We start from the raw sequence: 18,840 nt of genomic DNA, 5'->3' as shown, positions 1-18,840 counted from the left end.
AGGCACCCCTAGAACTAACGGCTTTTGAAAATCATGCTGAATGATGAAAATTGTATTCACTTATTTTAAGTAGGCTGCACACCCAACATGCCCAATGTGGGGTTTGACCTCATAACCCTGAGATCAAGACCTAAGCTGACATCAAGAGTCCAGTGTGCAACCGACTGAGCCACCCAGATGCCCCTGTTCACGCATTTCTAAGTGTTTTGTTTAAACTGGAGTATTCTGATAGATCATACAGTGACACGGTTTGGAGATACTTTTTTTTTTTTTTTTTTTTTTTATTTATTCATGATAGTTACAGAGAGAGAGAGAGGCAGAGACACAGGCAGAGGGAGAAGCAGACTCCATGCACCGGGAGCCCGACGTGGGATTTGATCCCGGGTCTCCAGGATCACGCCCTGGGCCAAAGGCAGGCGCCAAACCGCTGCACCACCCAGGGATCCCGGTTTGGAGATACTTTTAAAAAAATATAGATTTTATTTCTTTGAGAGGCAGAGCAAGCATGAGTGGGTGAGCCTGGAACTCAGAGGCCTCAATGCCAGGAGCTGAAACCAAGAGGAGGCTTAACCAACTGAGCCACCCAGGTGCCCCTGGAGATACTTTTGCATTAAAGGCCTAGGACCTGTCTATTTCCTTGCCTTGTCACTATATTAAAGGGTATCAGGCCATTGTTAGTTTGCCGATTTGTGCCAGGCAATTTAAGGGCCTGTATTATTTTAGCAACACTGCTAAAGTCACTTCATTCCTAACGTGCTGCACGATTTAGGAGCTGCGCGGGCAAGGACGTTTGCATACCGTTTCTCCAAGCACAGACCATCCACCTGCAGCGAACACACCTGTGTCGACGATCCAGATTTAAGCTGTGTGATCTGCTCTAAGATGAGGTCTGTATCCTCAGCTCCTACAGCGGGTGACAGGAGGCCATCAACAAGGAAAGAAATATTTTTTCCAAGTAGATATTTCGGAGCAGGACCACACCTCGGACCCGGACCGCAGGCGCTTACCGGGCCGAGCAGAGACCCGCGCATGCGCAGTCGAGGTCGTGCGAGCGGAGCCGGTGGAGGGCAGTGCGCGTGCGCGGCCGGCTCGCCCGCTATAGGCTGCTCCGAGGCGGGAGCCTTAACCTCCGGGAGGTGACGGGACCTCGGGCGCCCGCTGTCTTGCTGGGACGCGCGGCTTCTGTGGGATCTTCGCCCGTACGTCCTCGGAGGGGGCGGCCTGGGGGGCTGCGGCGGCCTGTGCGGGACCGCGTGGGGAGGGGCGCCGAAGGGGGCCTGCGGGGGCGGAGGGAAGGAAGGCGGCGGAGCGGCGGGGGGAGGGGAGGGGAGGGGTGCGGAGCGACGGGGGACGGAGCCGAAGGGGAAGGGGCGGGGCCGAGTGGGGGCGGAGCTAGAGTGTGAGGGGGAGAGGGGGCGGAACTAGAGTGAGGGGCCGAGTGGGGGCGGAGCTAAAGTGAGGGGGGCGGAGCTAAGTGTGAGGGGGAGAGGGGGCGGAGCTAGAGTGAGGGGCCGAGTGGGGGCGGAGCTAAGTGTGAGTGGAGAGTGGGGGCGGAGCTAGAGTGAGGGGGGCGGAGCTAGAGTGTGAGGGGGAGAGGGGGCGGAACTAGAGTGAGGGGCCGAGTGGGGGCGGAGCTAAAGTGAGGGGGGCGGAGCTAAGTGTGAGGGGGAGAGGGGGCGGAGCTAGAGTGAGGGGCCGAGTGGGGGCGGAGCTAAGTGTGAGTGGAGAGTGGGGGCGGAGCTAGAGTGAGGGGGCGGAGCTAGAGTGTGAGGGGGAGAGGGGGCGGAACTAGAGTGAGGGGCCGAGTGGGGGCGGAGCTAAAGTGAGGGGCGGGTGGGGGCGGAGCTAGAGTGTGAGGGGGAGAGGGGCGGAGCTAAAGTGAGGGGCCGAGTGGGGGCGGAGCTAAGTGTGAGTGGAGAGTGGGGGCGGAGCTAGAGTGAGGGGGGCGGAGCTAGAGTGTGAGGGGGAGAGGGGGCGGAACTAGAGTGAGGGGCCGAGTGGGGGCGGAGCTAAAGTGAGGGGGGCGGAGCTAAGTGTGAGGGGGAGAGGGGGCGGAGCTAGAGTGAGGGGCCGAGTGGGGGCGGAGCTAAGTGTGAGTGGAGAGTGGGGGCGGAGCTAGAGTGAGGGGGCGGAGCTAGAGTGTGAGGGGGAGAGGGGGCGGAACTAGAGTGAGGGGCCGAGTGGGGGCGGAGCTAAAGTGAGGGGCGGGTGGGGGCGGAGCTAGAGTGTGAGGGGGAGAGGGGGCGGAGCTAGAGTGAGGGGGGAGAGGGGGGCGGAGCTAGAATGTGAGGGGGAGAGGGGGGCAGGGCTAGAGTGAGGGGCCGAGTGGGGGCGGGGCTAGAGTGTGAGGGGGAGAGGGGGGCGGAGCTAGAATATGAGGGTGAGAGGGGGGCGGGGCTAGAGTGTGAGGGGAGAGTGGGGGCGGGCTAGAGTGAGGGGCCGAGTGGGGGCGGAGCTAAAGGGGGCGGGGGCGGGAGGGATGGGGCAGGGGCGGGGGGACGGAGCTGAATAGGGCGGGGGCCGAGTGGGGGAGGAGCTAAATGCGGATGCGGGTTGGGGCGGATATAAGATGCGGGGGCGGGGTCGGGATGGAGCTAAGGGGGAGGGTGGGGCGGAGCTGAAGTCTGCGGAGGTGGGGGGGGTCGGGGTCGGGGTCGGGGGTGGAGCTAAAGTGTGGGGCGGGCGGGTCGGTCGGGGCGGAGCTCATGTGTGCGGGCGGTGGGAGTCGGAGTGGGGGTCGGAGCGGAATGCGAGGCGGGCAGGGTTGGGTTCGGGAGGGATGGGGGTCGGGGTCCGGATCAGAGCTAAAGTGCACGGGGCGGGGGGGGGGGGGGGGGGGGGTGGGGGGGTTGCGGCGTCGGAGGATGGGGACGGGGTCGGGGTCTGGAGGCGGGGCGCGGCCGGTGGGGGTCAAGGCAGTGTCGGGGCCGGAGTTGGAGTGTGCGGTCCGGTGCCAGGAGCATCGGGTGGGGGGGGGGGTCGGGGGCGAGCTGGGGCCGGGGCTGAAGAGTGAGGGTGTCGGGGTCGGGGGGGTCGGGTGGCAGCAGGGTCTTGGCGGTGCGCAGGCCCCAGGGAGGGGCGACCGCGGGCCGGGGGTCTCCCTGCGGGGCCTCCCTGTGGGGCCCGCCCGGTGCTGGGCTGTTTGCCGGGGCCTCCCGAGTTGGCCCGCGGGGCTGGCAGGGTCGGGGGGGCCCCCCCCCCCCCCGTGCGTGGGCACCGTGGGCGGCGCGGTCAGGAGCCACGGGGGTCCCGGGGTCCCGGCGGGGCCCGCTGCTGGGGGGGTGGAAGGCGGAGGGCGGGGTCAGCGGGGCGGCGGCTGGCCGTCGGCTCCTCCTGCGCAGAGGGGTACTGCTGGCGCCCTGGAGGCCTCGGGGACCCGGGCCCCCCTCGCATTCTCCAACACGCGGGCTCACGTTTACGGCATCCTGCTTAAGTCCTCGATTCCTTACAGGAGCCCTTTGTGATGAAAATAAAATCTTACTGGCTGTTAAACTTATATTTTAAGGCTTTTTGGCATATTTAGTCTCTTACTGTATTTTTAAAGATACGGTTGTAGCGATGAACTGTTTTCCTATTTGGAGTTAATTCTATCAGATGCATGGATGATCTGTGTTTTGGGTATTTTTTAGGTCGGTACTGCTGAATATGAGACGGTCTGCAGCGCCAAGTCAGTTGCAGGGGAATCCCCTCAAAAAACTAAAATTCGTACCACCAGCGAGAAGTAATCCAAGTCCAGATGAAGGGATTACAAAGATGAGTCCTGATGTAAAATTAATTGAGGTAAAAAAAAAAAAAAAAGGAAGCATAATATAGAGAAGCACGCACTTTTTAAAAAAGACATGTCACTTAAGTTAACAGTACGTCGGGCAGCCCGGGTGGCTCAGTGGTTTAGTGCTGCCTTCAGTCCAGGGCATGACCCCCGGGGTCCTGGGATCGAGTCCCACATTGAGCTCCCTGCAGGGAGCCTGCTTCTCCCTCTGCCTGTGTCTCTGCCTCTCTCTCTGTGTCTCTCGTGAATAAATAAATAAAATCTTAAAAAAAAACAAAACACAAACCACACTTGGGCACCTGGGTGGCTCAACGTTTGAGCATCTGCCTTTGGCTCAGGTTGATAGTAAAAATATAAATAGTAAAAAATACCTCTGTGAGGGACAAGGTAGATATTTTCATAAAAATAAATTATTGTAATCAGTGTTCTTTTTAAAGTTACCACATATGGGATCCCTGGGTGGCTCAGCAATTTAGTGCCTGCTCTCAGCTCAGGGCGTGATCCTGGAGTCCCGGAATCGAGCCTGAAGTTGGGCTCCCTGTAGGGAGCCTGATTCCCCCTCTGCCTGTGTCTCTGCCTCTCTCTCTGGGCATCTCATGAATAAATAAAATCTTTAAAAAGAGAAGGGGAGTCAGAAGGCTTGGTTGGAAAAGCATGCTACTTTGATCTGGGTTTATGAGTTCAAGCCTCATGTTGGGTATAGAGATTACTTAAAAATAAAATTTTGTGGATGGAACTAGAGGGAATTACGCTAAGCAAAATCAGGAAAAGACAACTACCATATGATTTCACTCGTGGAATTTAAGAAAAAAACTGATGAACATAGGGGGAGGGAAGGAAAAGGAAAATAAGATAAAAACGGGGAGGCAAACCATAAGAGACTCAACTCTAGGAAACTGAGGGTTGCTGGAGGGGTGTTGATGGGGGTGGGGGTGGGAATGGGGTCACTGGGTGATGGGCATTAAGGAGGGCATTTGATGGAATCAGCCCTGGGTGTTATATGCACCTGATGAATCACTAAATTGTACCCCCGTAACTAATAATACAGTATATGTTAACTAAATTGAATTTAAATAAAACATTTAAAAAATCTTAAAAAAAATTTTTTAGTAAGGATATTTAAGGATTCAACATATGTAAGTAATGATGTGTATCAATCTGGATGTTTCATTTGTCCTTGCCCCCCACCAGTGTGGAGCTTGAACTCATAATGGCAAGATCAAGAGTCACATGCTCCATTGACTGAGCCAGCCAGGTGCCCCTGTTTCCTTGCATTTTGTCTATAAGAAGTAAATGCTTAAAGCAGTCTGCTCAGCCCCCCCCCCCTTTTTTTTAAAATAAGCTCTATGCCCAATAGGAGGCTTGGACTCATGAACTCAAGATCAAGAGTCAGGTACCCTACCAACAGCCAGGTGCCCGTAAAGCAGTCTTATTATATGTTGTTTACTACTAAGAGAAAGGATTGTTTTTGGTCAAAGGTCCTATCCATGAAGATGGTATATAAAGGTATATAGAAGGTATATAAAATGGGCAGTTCACATTTCCTGCTGCTACTGTTTTCTGATCCATTTGTGGTATGGGGATTAAAGTCTACAAATCTTTTTTCCCTCTCCTTTATGTTTGTTGTAGTTGACATAGAATATTAATTTCTGGTGTACAACATAGTGATCTGACAATTACAGTGTATCATGCTTATGATATTAACTTCAGTCACCACCATCCTAAAAACCATTTTTAAGTTTGCAAATAAGTGGCATTAATTATACTCACAGTGTTGCATAACCATCACCACTGATTTCAGTAGGAAACGTTTTCATTACCCAAACTATAACCATTCAACAGGAATTCTCTATTCTCTCCTTTACCCGCCTCCTTGTATCACTATTGTACTATTTCTCTTCATGAATTTGACTTCTAGTTACTTCATGTAAGTGGAATCATAAAATATTTGCCCTTTTGTTTCTGGCCTATTTCACTTAGCATAATGTTTTCAAGTTTCATCTGTGTTACAATGTGTGTCAGAACTTCATAGTTTTGTGTGGTTGAATAACATTCATTTGTGTCTATATACGGCATTTTGTTTATCCATTTTTTAAAAAGATTTTATTTATTTATTCATGAGAGACAGAGAGAGAGAGAGCGAGAGAGAGGGGCAGAGACACAGGCAGAGGGAGAAGCAGGCTCCTGTGGGGGAGCCCGATGTGGGACTCGATCCTGGGTCTTCAGGATCATGCCCTGGGCTGAAGGCGGCGCTAAACTGCTGAGCCACCGGGCTGCCCTATCCATTCATTTTTTGATGGATAGTTGGGTTGTTTTCACTTTTTTGGCTGTTGTGAATAATGCTGCTGTGAGCATAGGCATACAAGTTTCTATTTGAGTCCCTGTGTTCATTTTTCTAGGAGTGGAATTGCTAGGTCGTATGGAATTCTACGTTTAACTTTTTGAAGAACTACCAAACTGTTTTCCGCAACTGCTGCCACTCTGTTTTACATTCCCACCAGCGATGTGTCAGGGTTCTGGTTTCTCCACACTCAGCAACTTGTTATTTTTTCTGTTTTGTTTTGTTTCGGTTGTAGACATCCTAGTAGGTGTGAGTGGTAGTTCATGGTAGTTTTGATTTGCATTTCTCTTATGAATAGTGATGCTGAACATCCTTTCATGTGCTTATTGGCTATTTGTATATCTTCTTTGGAGAAATATCTATTCAAGTTCTTTGCCTGATTTTTAATGGATTGTTTTAATTGCCTTTTTGTTAAAAAGGTCTACCAATTTTTGGGTCAATGTTTTGGGTCTGCGTGTGTTTTATCATACGTTTCTTTAGAATTTTGGTGACAATGTAATAAGAAAATACAGGTTTCTGTTTTTTAATAACTTTTTTTTAAAAAGATTTTATTTATTTATTCATGAGAGACACGGAGAGGCAGAGATACAGGCAGAGGGAGAAGCAGGCTCCTCGGAGGGAGGCTGACGCGGGACTTGTTCCCAGACTCTGGGACCACGACCTGAACCAAAGGCAGATACTCAACCATTGAACCACCCAGGTGGCCCAAGGTTACTTTTTTTAATTAGGTTCTTTAAGAACCAAGGTTACTTTTTTTTTAAAGCAGCTTTAATTAGATACAATTCATATACCATACAATTCATTGGTATTTATTGTATTCATAGAGTTGTACAGTGATCACCAAGATCCATTTCAGAACATTTTCGTCACTCCAGAAAGAAACCTCATACCTATTAGCAGTCATTCGCCTTTTCTCCAAATCTCTCAGCACTTTGCAACCACTAATCTTTTTCTGTCTCTGTAGATTTGCCTTTTTTTTTTTTTGTTGTAGATTTGCCTTTTAGAGACATTTCATATAAATAGAATTATACCTTCATCATACTTGTAGCTTTTTGTGACTGGTTTTTTTTCCAGTTAGCATAATGATTTCAAGGCACCCATGTTTCAGCATGTATCAATAATCTATTTCTTTTTATTGCCGAATTTATTTGTTTTCTATTGTTGCTATAACAAGTTACCACAAGGTTAGTGGCTTAAAAGAACACAAATCTATTATAATTCTGTAGGTCAGAAGTCCAAAACAGATGTTACTGGGCTAAGATCAAGGTGTTGGCCTAGGAAACCTGAAAGACTGCACAAAAAAATTGCTATAACTGATGAATGAATTCAGCAAAGTTGTAGGGTATAAAATCAGTGTTCAGAAATCTGTTGCATTTATGTACACTAATAATGAAGTAGCAGAAAGAGAAATCAAGGAACCGATCCCATTTACAATTGTACCAAGAACCATAAGATACCTAGGAATAAATCTAACCAAGGAGGCAAAGGATCTCTACTCTGAAAACTATAGAACACTTTAAAACAAAACAAAACAAACTATAGAACACTTTTAAAAGAAATTGAAGAAGACACAAACAAAAACATTCCATGCTCATGGATGGGAAGAACAGATACTGTTAAAATGTCCATTCTACGTACCCATTCAATGCAGTCCTTATCAAAATAACACCAGCATTTTTCACAGAGCTAGAACAAACAGTTGTAGAATTTGTATGGAATCAGAAAAGACCCTGAATAGCCAAAGTGATGTTCAAAAAGAAAACCAGGGGCACCTGGGTGGCTCAGTTGGTTAAGTGGCTGCCTTTTGCTCAAGTCATGATCCCAGGGTTCTGGGGTCAGGCCCTGTGGTGGGCTTGCTGCTTAGTAGGGAGGGGGTCTGCTTGTCCCTCTGCCTCTGCTCTTTTTCTCTCTCAGGTAAATAAAATCTTAAAAAAAGAAGAAAAAAAAAAAAACCCAAAGCTGTAGGCATCACAATTCGGGACTTCAAGCTGTACTACAAAGCTGTGATCCTCAAGACAGTGTGGTACTGGCACAACAGCAGACAAATCAGTGGAACAGAATAGAGAACCCAGAAATGGACCCTCAAGTCTATGGTCAACTAATATTCGACGAAGCAGGAAACAATATCCAATGGAAAAAAGACAGTCTCTTCAACAAATGGTGTTGGGACAGCAACATGCAAAGGAGTGAAACTGGACCACTTTCTTACACCACACCCAAAAATAAATTGAAAATGGATGAAAGACCTAAATGTGAGACAGGAATCCCTCAAAGTCCTAGAGGAGAACAGAGGCAGCAACCTCTGTGACCTTGGCCAAACAACTTCTTACTAGATGTCTCTGGAGGCAGGGGAGATAAAAGCAAAAATGAACTATTGGAACTTCGTCAAGATGAAAAGCTTCTGCACAGCAAAGGAAATAATCAATGAAACTAAAAGGCAGCCTACGGAATGGGAGAAGATCTTTGCAAAAGTGTTGGCAGAGCTGTACTCACATCTGGAGGCGTCAGGGGGAGATTGTTTCCTTTGCCTTTTCTAGGTTTGATAGGCCATCTGTATTTTTTTTTTCCCTTTTATTTTCAAAGGCAGCAATGACACTGTCAGTTCCCATGTTACCATGTGTGTGGTTCTCTCAAACTGGGTATCATTTGATTAGATTGGGCCAACCTGGGTCAGCCAGGACAGTCTGTCCATTTCAGGAGAGATTACTGTAAGCACATCTAAATCACATCTGCAAAATTCTTTTGCCTTGTAACATATTCACAGAATCTGGGGATTAGCATAGACATCTTTGGGCAGCATTACTCTGCCTACCTTACTGTATGATACTGTATTAATGGACCATCTCAGGTGACAGGCATTTGGACTGTTTCCACTTTTCAAATCATGAGTTATTACTAGTAATGCTTGTGAACATTTGTGTATAAGTTTTCATGTAGACGTGTTTTCATTTTTCTTGGGTACGTTCCTAGATGTAGAATTGCCAAATCATGTGATAACTCTGTGTTTAACCTTTCATTAATGAACTGCCAGACTCTTTTCCAAGGTGGTATTTTTGTTCCTGCCATCAATGTATGAGGGTTTCAATTTCTCCACATTATTGTCAACACATTATCTTTTTGATTGTAGCCATTCTAGTGGGTGAAGGAAAGTCTTAATAGTGGTTTTGATTTGTGTGTCTCTGATGGCTAATGTTATTGAGCATCTTTACATGTGCTTATTGGCCATTTGTTTATATTTAAACTATTCAGATCCTTTGACCTCTGTGTGTGTGTATTTTTTAAAGATTTATTTATTGATTTTAGAGAGGGAGGGAGAGAAGGGCAGAGAGAGAGAGAGAGAAACAGACTTTCAAGCAGACTCTGTGCTTAACATGGAGCTTGACCCCAATGCAGGGCTCAATCTCAGGACCCTGAGATTGTGACCTGAGTCTTAACCAAGAGTTAGATGCTTAATCAGCTGAGCCACCCAGGTGCCCTCAGATCCTTTGACCTTTTGTAAAATTGTATTATTTGCTTTTCTTTTTTTTAAGAGAATTCAGTTTTTTTTTTAAAAGATTTTATTGAGAGAGAGTGCATAAGAAGGGGGCAGGGGCAGAGGGAGAGGGAAAAGCAGACTTCTGGCCAGTGAGCAGGGAGCCCAGCATGGGAGCATGACCTGAGTTGGAGGCAGACACTTAACTGACTGAGCCACCCAGGTGCCCCCTAACTGTTATTTAAAAAAAAAAAAATCTAGATACAGGTCCCTTATCAAGATATATTATTTGCAAATATTTTCTCCCATTCTGTTGGTTATTCACTTTTTTGATAGCATCATTTGCAACACAGAAGTTTTAAATTTTGATTAAGTCTGATTTATCTAATTTTTTTTGGTATTGATACTTATGACTTTGGTATTATATCTAAGAAGGTCATGAAGAGTTACTCCTTTATTTTATTTATTTGTTTTTTAGAGAGAGAGGTGTGAGGGGCAGAAGGAGAGGGGGAGAGAGAATCTTAAGCAGCTCCTCTCCCAGACATGGGACTTGATCTCACAACCCTCAGATCATGACCAGAGCTGAAACCAAGAGTCAGATGTTTAACTAACTGAGCCATCTAGGTACCCCTGTATTTTTTTTTTTTTTTTAATTAATTTGTTCTGGGTGCCTTGCTGGTTCAGTTAGTAGAGGATGTGATTCTTGATTTCAGGGTCATGAGTTTGAGTCCCATGTTAGGTGTGGAGATTACCTAAAAAGAAAATCTTAAAAAACAAAAAACAAAAAAACCAGGGCAGCCCAGGTGGCTCAGTGGTTTAGCACCACCTTCGGCCCAGGGCATGATCCTGGAGACCCGGGATTGAGTCCTGTGTCGGGCTCCCTGCATGGAGCCTGCTTCTCCCTCTTCCTGTGTCTCTGCCTTTCTCTCTGTGTCTCTCATGAATAAATGAATAAAATTCTTTAAAAAAAAAAAACAAACTAATTTGTTTTTTATTGAAGTGTGATTGACAGTTATATTCAGTTATACAACATAATTATTTGATATTTGTATGTATTGTCAAATAATCGCATTATAAGTCTAGTTATCTGTCCCTGTACATACAGATTTTTTTTTCTTGTCTCTTATATTTTTTTCAAAGAGTTTTGTAGTTTTCTTACATTTCAGTCTGTGTCCCATTTTTTGAGTTCATTTTTGTGTGTGAGGTGTGAGGTAGGGGTCCAATTTCATTCTTTTGTATGTGGATACCACGTTGCTCCAGGATGTTAAGAAAACTTATTTACCCATGAATCGTTTTGACACCCTTGTCTTAGGGTTTATTTTTTGATGTAGTTTCCAAGGACTAATTTGAGACCAAAACCCTTGATTTACTCCTTTCTTCTTTTAATTCTATCAGGAAACTAAATAGTTATTTTTAAGCAGTGGGCATTTTTGAGGTAGGCATTTTTGAAGCTGTACAGCTATTTTAAGCAAGGTAACAGGAGAAGCCTTTAACAGTTAACTCTATCTTCTCCTTAGTCTAATTTCTAATTTTTTTAAAAAGATTTTATTTATTTATTCATGAGAGACACAGAGAGAGGCAGAGACACAGGCAGAGGGAGAAGCAGGCTCCCTGCGGGGAGCCCGACATGGAACTCGATCCCTGGACCTGGATCACACCCTAAGCCAAAGACAGACACTCAACCACTGAGCCACCCAGGTGTCCTGTAAATTTTTGTTCTTAAATAATTTCTCAGGCAGCCCCAGTGGCCCAGTGGTTTGGTGCTGGATGATATCCTGGAGACCCGGGATCAAATCCCACGTCAGGCTCCCTGCATGGAGTCTGCTTCTCCCTCTGCCTGTGTCTCTGCCTTTCTCTCTCTCTCTCTGTGTCTGTCATGAATAAATAAATAAAATCTAAAAAAAACCGGTTCTCCAGAATTTATTAAAAAAAATGATTTCTCATCTTAGGTTGAGTTAATCCATACTAAAATAGTATTGTTTTAGTTCCTTCAGGGGTTTTTACTTGTTTGGTCTGATAAATAAAAAATCTGGAACAAACTGTCAAATATGCTAATTGGTGGTAATTCATTGAATAATATAGGAGTCTGAATCTATTCATTTGCATGCTCTCTCTCTAAAATCTTAAATTTAAACGTATACTCTAGTAGGCAGAAAAATGGATCTCTAGAAACATCCACGTTTTAGTCCTTGGAAACTGGATAAGTTACCTTATATGGGAAAAGGAAATTGGACTACGTGATTACTGTTAAAGACCCTGAGATGGGGAGGTTATCCTGAATTATCTGGATGTGTCCAACATAATGACAAAGGTTCTTAAAAGTGGAAAAGGGAGACAGAATAGAGTGTTAGATGTGGTTATGGAACCAGAGTCAGAGAGAGGCAGAGTAGCTGGCTTTGAGGATGGAGGATGTGGATGACTTAGAAGTTTGCAAAGACAAGGAAATAATCTCCCCTAGAGCTTCCAGAAAGGGGTGCATCCCTACTGATTCCCTTGATTTTAGCCCACTAAGATCCAAGTCAGAGTTCTAACATGCAGAATTGCAAAATGATAGCTTTGCATTGTTGTGAGCAACTAAGTTTATGGTAATTGGTTACAGCAGCAATAGAAAACTAATACATATACAAAAATAGAAAAAATGGCATATATATATTTAAAAAAAACCCTGTGTACCATTATTTAACTTCAAAGTTGTCAATTCATGACCAGTCTTGTTTCTTCATCTCCCTCCCCAGTTCCTCACTACTCATTTTTTTGAAAGTTTTTAGTTTTAAATATTTTATTTTTAAGTAATCTCTCCATTCAACATGGGGCTCAAATTTACAACCCTGAGATTAAGAGTCGCATGCTTCACTGAATAAGCCAGCCAGTTGCCCTTGAAGTTTTTATTTTAATAAGGCAGTGCTCATCATGACGTATACACTCCTTAATCCCCATCACCTATTTCACCCATCCCCTTCTACCTCCCTCTGGTAACAGTTTGTCCTCTATAGTCAAGAGTCTGTTTCTTGCTTTTCTGTTACTCTTTTTATTCTCCTTTGCTCATTTGTTTCTTAAATTCCACATATAAGTGAAATCGTGTGGTATTTGTGCTTCTCTGACTTATTCACTTAGCTTTATACTTTCCATCCATGTTGTAGCAAATGGCAAGATTTCATTCTTTTTCATGGCTGAATAATATTCCATTATACATATAAAACATCTAATATTAAATATTAATATATTAAATATATATATTTACCACGTCTTTCTTATCCATTCATCAGTTGATGGACACTTGGGATGCTTCCATCTCTCTTGGCTGTTGTAAATAATGCAACTATAAACACAGGGGGCATGTATCCCTTTGAATTAGTGTTTCTGTATTCTTCAGGTAAATACCTAGTAGTACAATTGCTGGATCATAGGGTAGTTCTATTTTAAATTTTTTAAATTTTATTTATTTATTTATTTATTTATTTATTTATTTATTTATTTATTTATTTATGATAGTCACAGAGAGAGAGAGAGAGAGAGAGGCAGAGACACAGGCAGAGGGAGAAGTAGGCCTGCGGGGAGCCCGATGTGGGACTCCATCCTGGGTCTCCAGGATCACGCCCTGGGCTGAAGGCAGGCGCCAAACCACTGAGACACCCAGGAATCCCCAAAATATTTTATTTATTTATTTGAGAGAGCAAGCGAGAGAGAGAGCATGAGCACATGAGTCGGTGGGAGAGGCAGAGGGAGAAGCAGACTCCCTGTTGAGTGCAGAGCCTGATGTTGAGGTTGATTCCAGGATCCTGAGATCAAGACCTGAGCCGAAGGGAGATGCTTAACTGACTGAGCCACCCAGGCACCCCTATTTTTAACTTTTTGAGGAACCTTCATATTGTTTTTCACAATGGCTGCACCAGCTTGCATTCCCACCAGGAGGGTTCCTTTTTTCTCCACATCCTGGCCAACATCTGTTGTTTCTTTTGTGGTTGATTTAGCCATTCTGACAGGTGTGATGTGATATCTCATTGTAGTTTTGATTTGCATTTCCCTGATGATGAGTGATGATGACCATCTTTTCACGTGTCTATTGGCCATCTTGATGTCTCCCTTGGAGAAATGTCTGTTCATGCCTTCTGCCCATTTCTTAATTGGAATATTTGTTTTTGGGGTATTGTTTTAGTTTTTTATATATTTTGGGTGCTAACCCTTTATTGGATGTCATTTGCAAATACTGTGACTCTCTCTTTAGGTTGCCTTTTAGTTTTGTTGGTTGTATCATTTGCTGTACAGAAGCTTTTTTTTTTTTTTTTGTACAGAAGCTTTTTATTTTGATTTAGTCCTGATTTATTTTTGCTTCTGTTTCCCTTGCCTCAGGGACCTGTCTAGAAATAATTCCTATGGCTGATGTCAGAGAAATTACTGCCTCTGCTATCTTTCAGGATTTTTATGGTTTCAGGTTTCACATTTAGGTCTTTAATCTATTTTTTTAAAGGGAGAGGGGCAGAGAGAGAGAGAGAGAGAGACTTAAGCTGGGTGTGGAGCCTGATGGGGGCTCAATATCAGAAACCTGAGGTCATGACTTAAACTGAAATCAAGTCCGACACTTAACCTACTGAGCCATCCAGGTGCCCCTCCATTTTGAATTTATTTTTGTGTATGGTGTAAGAAAGTGGTCCAATTTCATTCTTCTGCATGTTGTCCAATTTTCTCAATACCATTTGTTGAAGACAGTCTTTTTTTCCCCACTAGATATTCTTTTCTGCTTTGTTGAAGATTAATTGACCATATAGTTGTGGATTTATGGTCTGGATTTTCTATTCTGTTCCATTGATCTATGTGTCTGTTTTTGCGCCAGGACAGTACTATTTTTTTAATTTTTTAAATTAAAAATTTTTTTTTAAGATTTCTTTTTTTAAATTTTTAAAAAAGATTTTATTTATTTATTCCTGAGAGACCCAAAGAGAGAGAGGCAGAGACACAGGCAGAGGGAGAAGCAGGCTCCATGCAGGGAGCCTGACGTGGCACTCAATCCCGGGACCCCAGGATCACACCCTGGGCAGAAGGCAGGCGCTTAAACCGCTGAGCCACCCAGGCTGCCCAGTACAATACTATTTTGATTACTATAGCTTTGTAATATAACTTGAAGTCTGAAATTGTGATGCCTCTAGCTCCGCTTTTCTTTTTCAAGATTGCTTTGGCTATTTGGTGTCTTTTGTAGTTCATACAAATTTTGGGGTTGTTTGTTTTAGTTCTGTGAAAAATACTTTTGATATTTTTTTAATTTTTTAAAAATTTTTATTTATTTATGATAGTCACACAGAGAGAGAGAGAGAGAGAGGCAGAGACATAGGCAGAGGGAGAAGCAGGCTCCATGCACCGGGAGCCCAACGTGGGATTCGATCCCAGGTCTCCAGGATCGCGCCCTGGGCCAAAGGCAGGCGCCAAACCGCTGCACCACCCAGGGATCCCAATACTTTTGATATTTTGTTGGGGATTGCATTAAATGTATATAGATTGCTGTGGGTAGCACAGACATTTTAGCAGTATTTGTTCTTCTGTCCAAGAGCATGGAATGTTTTTCCATGTCTTTGTGTTGTCTTCGATATCTTTCATTGTTCCTTAGTTCTCAGAGTACAGGTCTTTCGTCTCTTTGGTTAGATTTATTTCTAGGTATCTCGTTATTCTGGTGCAACTTACTCATTATTTTGATGCCGATCCCAGGAATATCTTTTCATTTGTAAACAGTTTAGTATTTGTCTATATAAATGATGTAGTGACAGTACCACTATATCACATAAAGAATGCAAATAAGTATTGATTTTAATATTGAGAAATTTGGCAAGATAAAAGCAATTGACTCTGAGAATGGTATGTTATGACATGTTTAAAAACTCTTCTGATACGTTGTTTAGCATACACTATAATTTTCATTCTAGTGTGTCTTTAAGCTTTTATAACATAATTAAAACTAGTTTAATAATAAAAGTTGGATTTTAAATTTATTTTAAAATATCTATTCCCTAATTAAGATAGAGAGAAACTGGTAGTTTGTATTTTAAATTAGGAATTTTTTATGTAAAATACAGGCAATTAGATTTAATTTCTGCATTAAATAGATATTTCCTTCTTTTAGGTTGTTGGAAGTCAGAATACCTTTCTCCAGGTAAAAAGTAATCCCAGAATATGCAGTTTAAATCTGCCTACTGAGGGAAGTGCTAGAGAAATTAATCATGAGTGTAATTACAGTGAAAAACACTGTTCTGAAGCATCTGTAACAGCAACATTAGATCTACCTCATACAGGTAAGACTGCTTTTTATTGATTAGATTTACACTTGACTAGTTGTAGTACAGTATTATTTAAATTGACTATTTTTTTATTTTAAAGATTTCATTTATTATTTATTCATGAGAGACAGGGGGGTGCGGGTGGTGGTGCAGAGACACAGGCAGAGGGAAAAGCAGGCTTGATCCAGGGAGCCTGACGTGGGACTCGATCCCGGGTCTCGAGGGTCATTCCCTGGGCTGAAGGCAGCACTAAACCATGGAGCCACCCGGGCTGCCCATTTATTAAATTGACTTTTTTTTTTTAAATTGACTATTTTGAATGAATGTTATATTTGTAATGCCCCTAGATTGTTGGCAATTCAGATTCTTTTGGTCATAATTTCTTTAGTGATTGGATTAATAGCCACATAATTCAAATCTTATACTTTATAGTAGATATCTAAGACTGTTTATTGTGAGCTTGTTGGTCAAATATGGTCTGTTCCTCTAGTACCAGAATTCTGTTTAAAGATTTGATTAAAAAAAAAAAAAACTATAAAAACCATGTTGTTGGCGCCTTCCTGGCTCAGTCATTAGAGCATATGACTCTTAATCTCAGGGTCATGAGTTCAAGCCCTACATTGGGCATAGAGCCTATTTAAAAAAGAAACAGAAAAACATGTTAAAAGTACTAAGTTGGAGAGATGAACTTGAAATGAGTAAAATTGTTAATAATGGTCCATGGAGTACCTTCAGCTCAGTTAGATTTTGTATTGTGAAGGTACATTATTGAAGGAGAACCAAGGATTTAACAGGTGCTCTCTCCCTGTACTGTAGAATAGAGTTAAAATAATAATTTTGCTTCTTTTTTTATCTGTCAGAGATTAATATTTTAGAAGTAATTAAAACAGTAAATAGGGTTGTTTACTGGTGTTTGTTTGACCTTGTGAAAGATAACATTAAGACTACATTTTTCCAAATGACATTTTTTTGTTGAATAAACAGATTCAGGGAGAGAGCCCCAGCTGGTCTATAGAAGAGTAATTGCCATCCTTAAGATACCAGTGCGAATCAGTAAGATTCCTTAAGCACTTAACCTTTTGAAGGAAGTTCTTGAAGTTTGTGAGGATTAATACATTTTACCAATGAATCGGTTCATTTCTTGTTGGGGGAGAAAGGAATTCTGTATTTTCCCAACTGACTAGCATTCTTAATTTCATTTATGTGTTCCTTGTAACTTTTCAAAACCTGTGACTGGTGTCAGGACAAAGTTGAGAAGGACTTTTGGAGCTGGATGTAGAGATCTGAGATCTCTGAAGACAGCTCTGGGTATGGCAGTTTAGCTGCTGTGCTGTCTCATTGATTTGCTCTCTCCTTATTTCTTTTCTCCTTGTCTCCCTTCCTATTTTTCTTCCATCTTTGTTAAGTGAGTATCCTGTTTTCCCAGGTATTCTTCTCTACGGCCAAGCCTGTGGCAGATAATGATCCCATGTATGCCTCTTTCTTTTCTCTTATGGTAGCTAATCTCTTCACTAGAGAATGATATTTAGACTCTAATACATTTCGTGTTACTGATTTGCTGCTTTATTTTTGTTCTACTATAGTTTCTCACTCTCTAACCTGCTAAATATGAGAAGGGAGTTAAGAGTTAAGATAAATTGAAGAGGGAGTTAATTTACTCAACCCTTAATCCCTTAATCCCTTCTCTGATTTAGTACATTCAGTGGACTGGGGAACCTTTGCCAACCTCCTGACACCCTCCTGCCTCTCATTCAGAGAGAGGTTAATTGGGGAAAAGAGCATTGTGAGAAACATCTTGCTTTCTGTGGTGGATTACTGGAGAGGGATGTTTTATGTAGAAAAATATGGAGATGAGAGACCCACATAGTATACATTCACCTCTTCCCATCTTTTTATTTTTTTTTTTATTTTTTATTTTTTTTCTTCTTCCCATCTTTTTAATCCTAGATCTAATCTACCTTGAAGTGAGGTCCAAGCCTGTTTGTCCCAGTTAAAATGCCCTCGTTTTCCCCTGTCATCTCTTTATTTTGAAGAATTTCCTAGATGTAGAGAAGTAGAAAGAATAATCTAATTATCATCCTAAATACTGCAGTTAACACTTTGCTTCCTGACCCCCCTATGCCCCTATTTTTTTTCTAGATCATTTGCAAACATCATCTGTAAATACTTCAGCATGTATTTCTTAAAATTATCCCTAATAATTAATATTTAATGTCCACTTCATCAGTAATATCATTTTTGCATAAGCTGATTTAAAATTTTTTTTTTTTTAATTTTTATTTATTTATGATAGTCACACAGAGAGAAAGAGAGAGAGGCAGAGACACAGGCAGATGGAGAAGCAGGCTCCACGCACCAGGAGCCCGATGTGGGATTCGATCCTGGGTCTCCAGGATCGCGCCCTGGGCCAAAGGCAGGCGCCAAACCGCTGCGCCACCCAGGGATCCCGCATAAGCTGATTTAAATTTGGTTTCTTTCTCTACTGAAAGTGCCCTGATGAGTATATTTTCACTCCACTGAACTTCACTGGCCACTTCAGGTCTCTTTATAACCCTGCACCTTTGCAGATAATAGTCTCTGTGTGAGAATGAAAGTGTAAGTCTGATGTGGAGAACAAAGGCAGAAGAAAAAAAAAAATTAAACTTCCTTACAGCTTACAGCCCATTGATAAGTACTTGAGACAGGCAGAGTGACCTTCCTCCAGGAACTCAACTGCCTCAGTGTTAATACTTTGCTAAGGGCAAAAGGCAACCCTAGCTGGACATCAGCCTGACCTCCAGGATCCTGTAGGTCTTTAACATATAAAAATCCCTTTGGAAACTTCCTTTATCTCTACCCCTGCCCCTCCAAGATACATGTGAGCAATCATCTTCTAGGCATATGGCCCAGTGATGTACATCTGAAGGGACTCATGAATAAGACTTTACTAGACAGTAAATGACCTTTTCCTAACAATAGCTAGCCCCCTCCAGGTCCTGGAAACCTTGCTTCCAGA

General features: G+C 43.3%; 2 protein-coding genes across 5 annotated transcripts in view; one reads left to right on the top strand and one right to left on the bottom strand.

The window, feature by feature from the left end:
• Positions 1-253: 253 nt before the first annotated feature.
• On the bottom strand, positions 254-2,707 carry LOC125753997 (uncharacterized). The gene is made up of 3 exons (XM_049103901.1): positions 2,619-2,707; positions 1,008-1,392; positions 254-904 (listed from the first exon to the last, which is right to left on the bottom strand). Exons 1-3 carry the CDS (start codon positions 2,705-2,707, stop codon positions 878-880), a joined length of 501 nt encoding a protein of 166 aa, XP_048959858.1. The 3' UTR covers positions 254-877.
• Positions 1,082-18,840, top strand: part of RAD54B (RAD54 homolog B) — a 100,798-nt gene continuing 83,039 nt past the window's right edge. For 3 of the 4 annotated variants that reach the window (XM_025433532.3, XM_049103968.1, XM_025433530.3), the window contains exons 1-3: positions 1,082-1,199; positions 3,630-3,780; positions 15,692-15,860. In XM_025433532.3, coding sequence (XP_025289317.3) covers positions 3,646-3,780; positions 15,692-15,860 — 304 coding nt within the window. In that variant the 5' untranslated portion in view covers positions 1,082-1,199; positions 3,630-3,645. Of the gene's footprint in view, positions 1,200-2,909; positions 2,967-3,629; positions 3,781-15,691; positions 15,861-18,840 lie in introns of those variants that run through there. The other variant, XM_025433531.3, reaches the window with a different exon arrangement.

The sequence above is a fragment of the Canis lupus genome, chromosome 29 (assembly GCF_003254725.2).
Source record: "Canis lupus dingo isolate Sandy chromosome 29, ASM325472v2, whole genome shotgun sequence".
NCBI lineage: Eukaryota > Metazoa > Chordata > Mammalia > Carnivora > Canidae > Canis > Canis lupus.
This window is presented reverse-complemented; position numbering and strand designations above follow the sequence as displayed.

Coding starts and splice junctions, on each gene's coding strand:
- LOC125753997 (XM_049103901.1), bottom strand. CDS start 2,707: ATGAGCTCCGCCCCGACCGACCCGCCCGCCCCACACTTTAGCTCCACC. Junction 1,393..2,618: donor CCCCACCTCCGCAGACTTCA/GCTCCGCCCCAC, acceptor CTCACACTCTAG/CTCCGCCCCCACTCGGCCCC. Junction 905..1,007: donor GCGGGTCTCTGCTCGGCCCG/GTAAGCGCCTGC, acceptor CACCCGCTGTAG/GAGCTGAGGATACAGACCTC.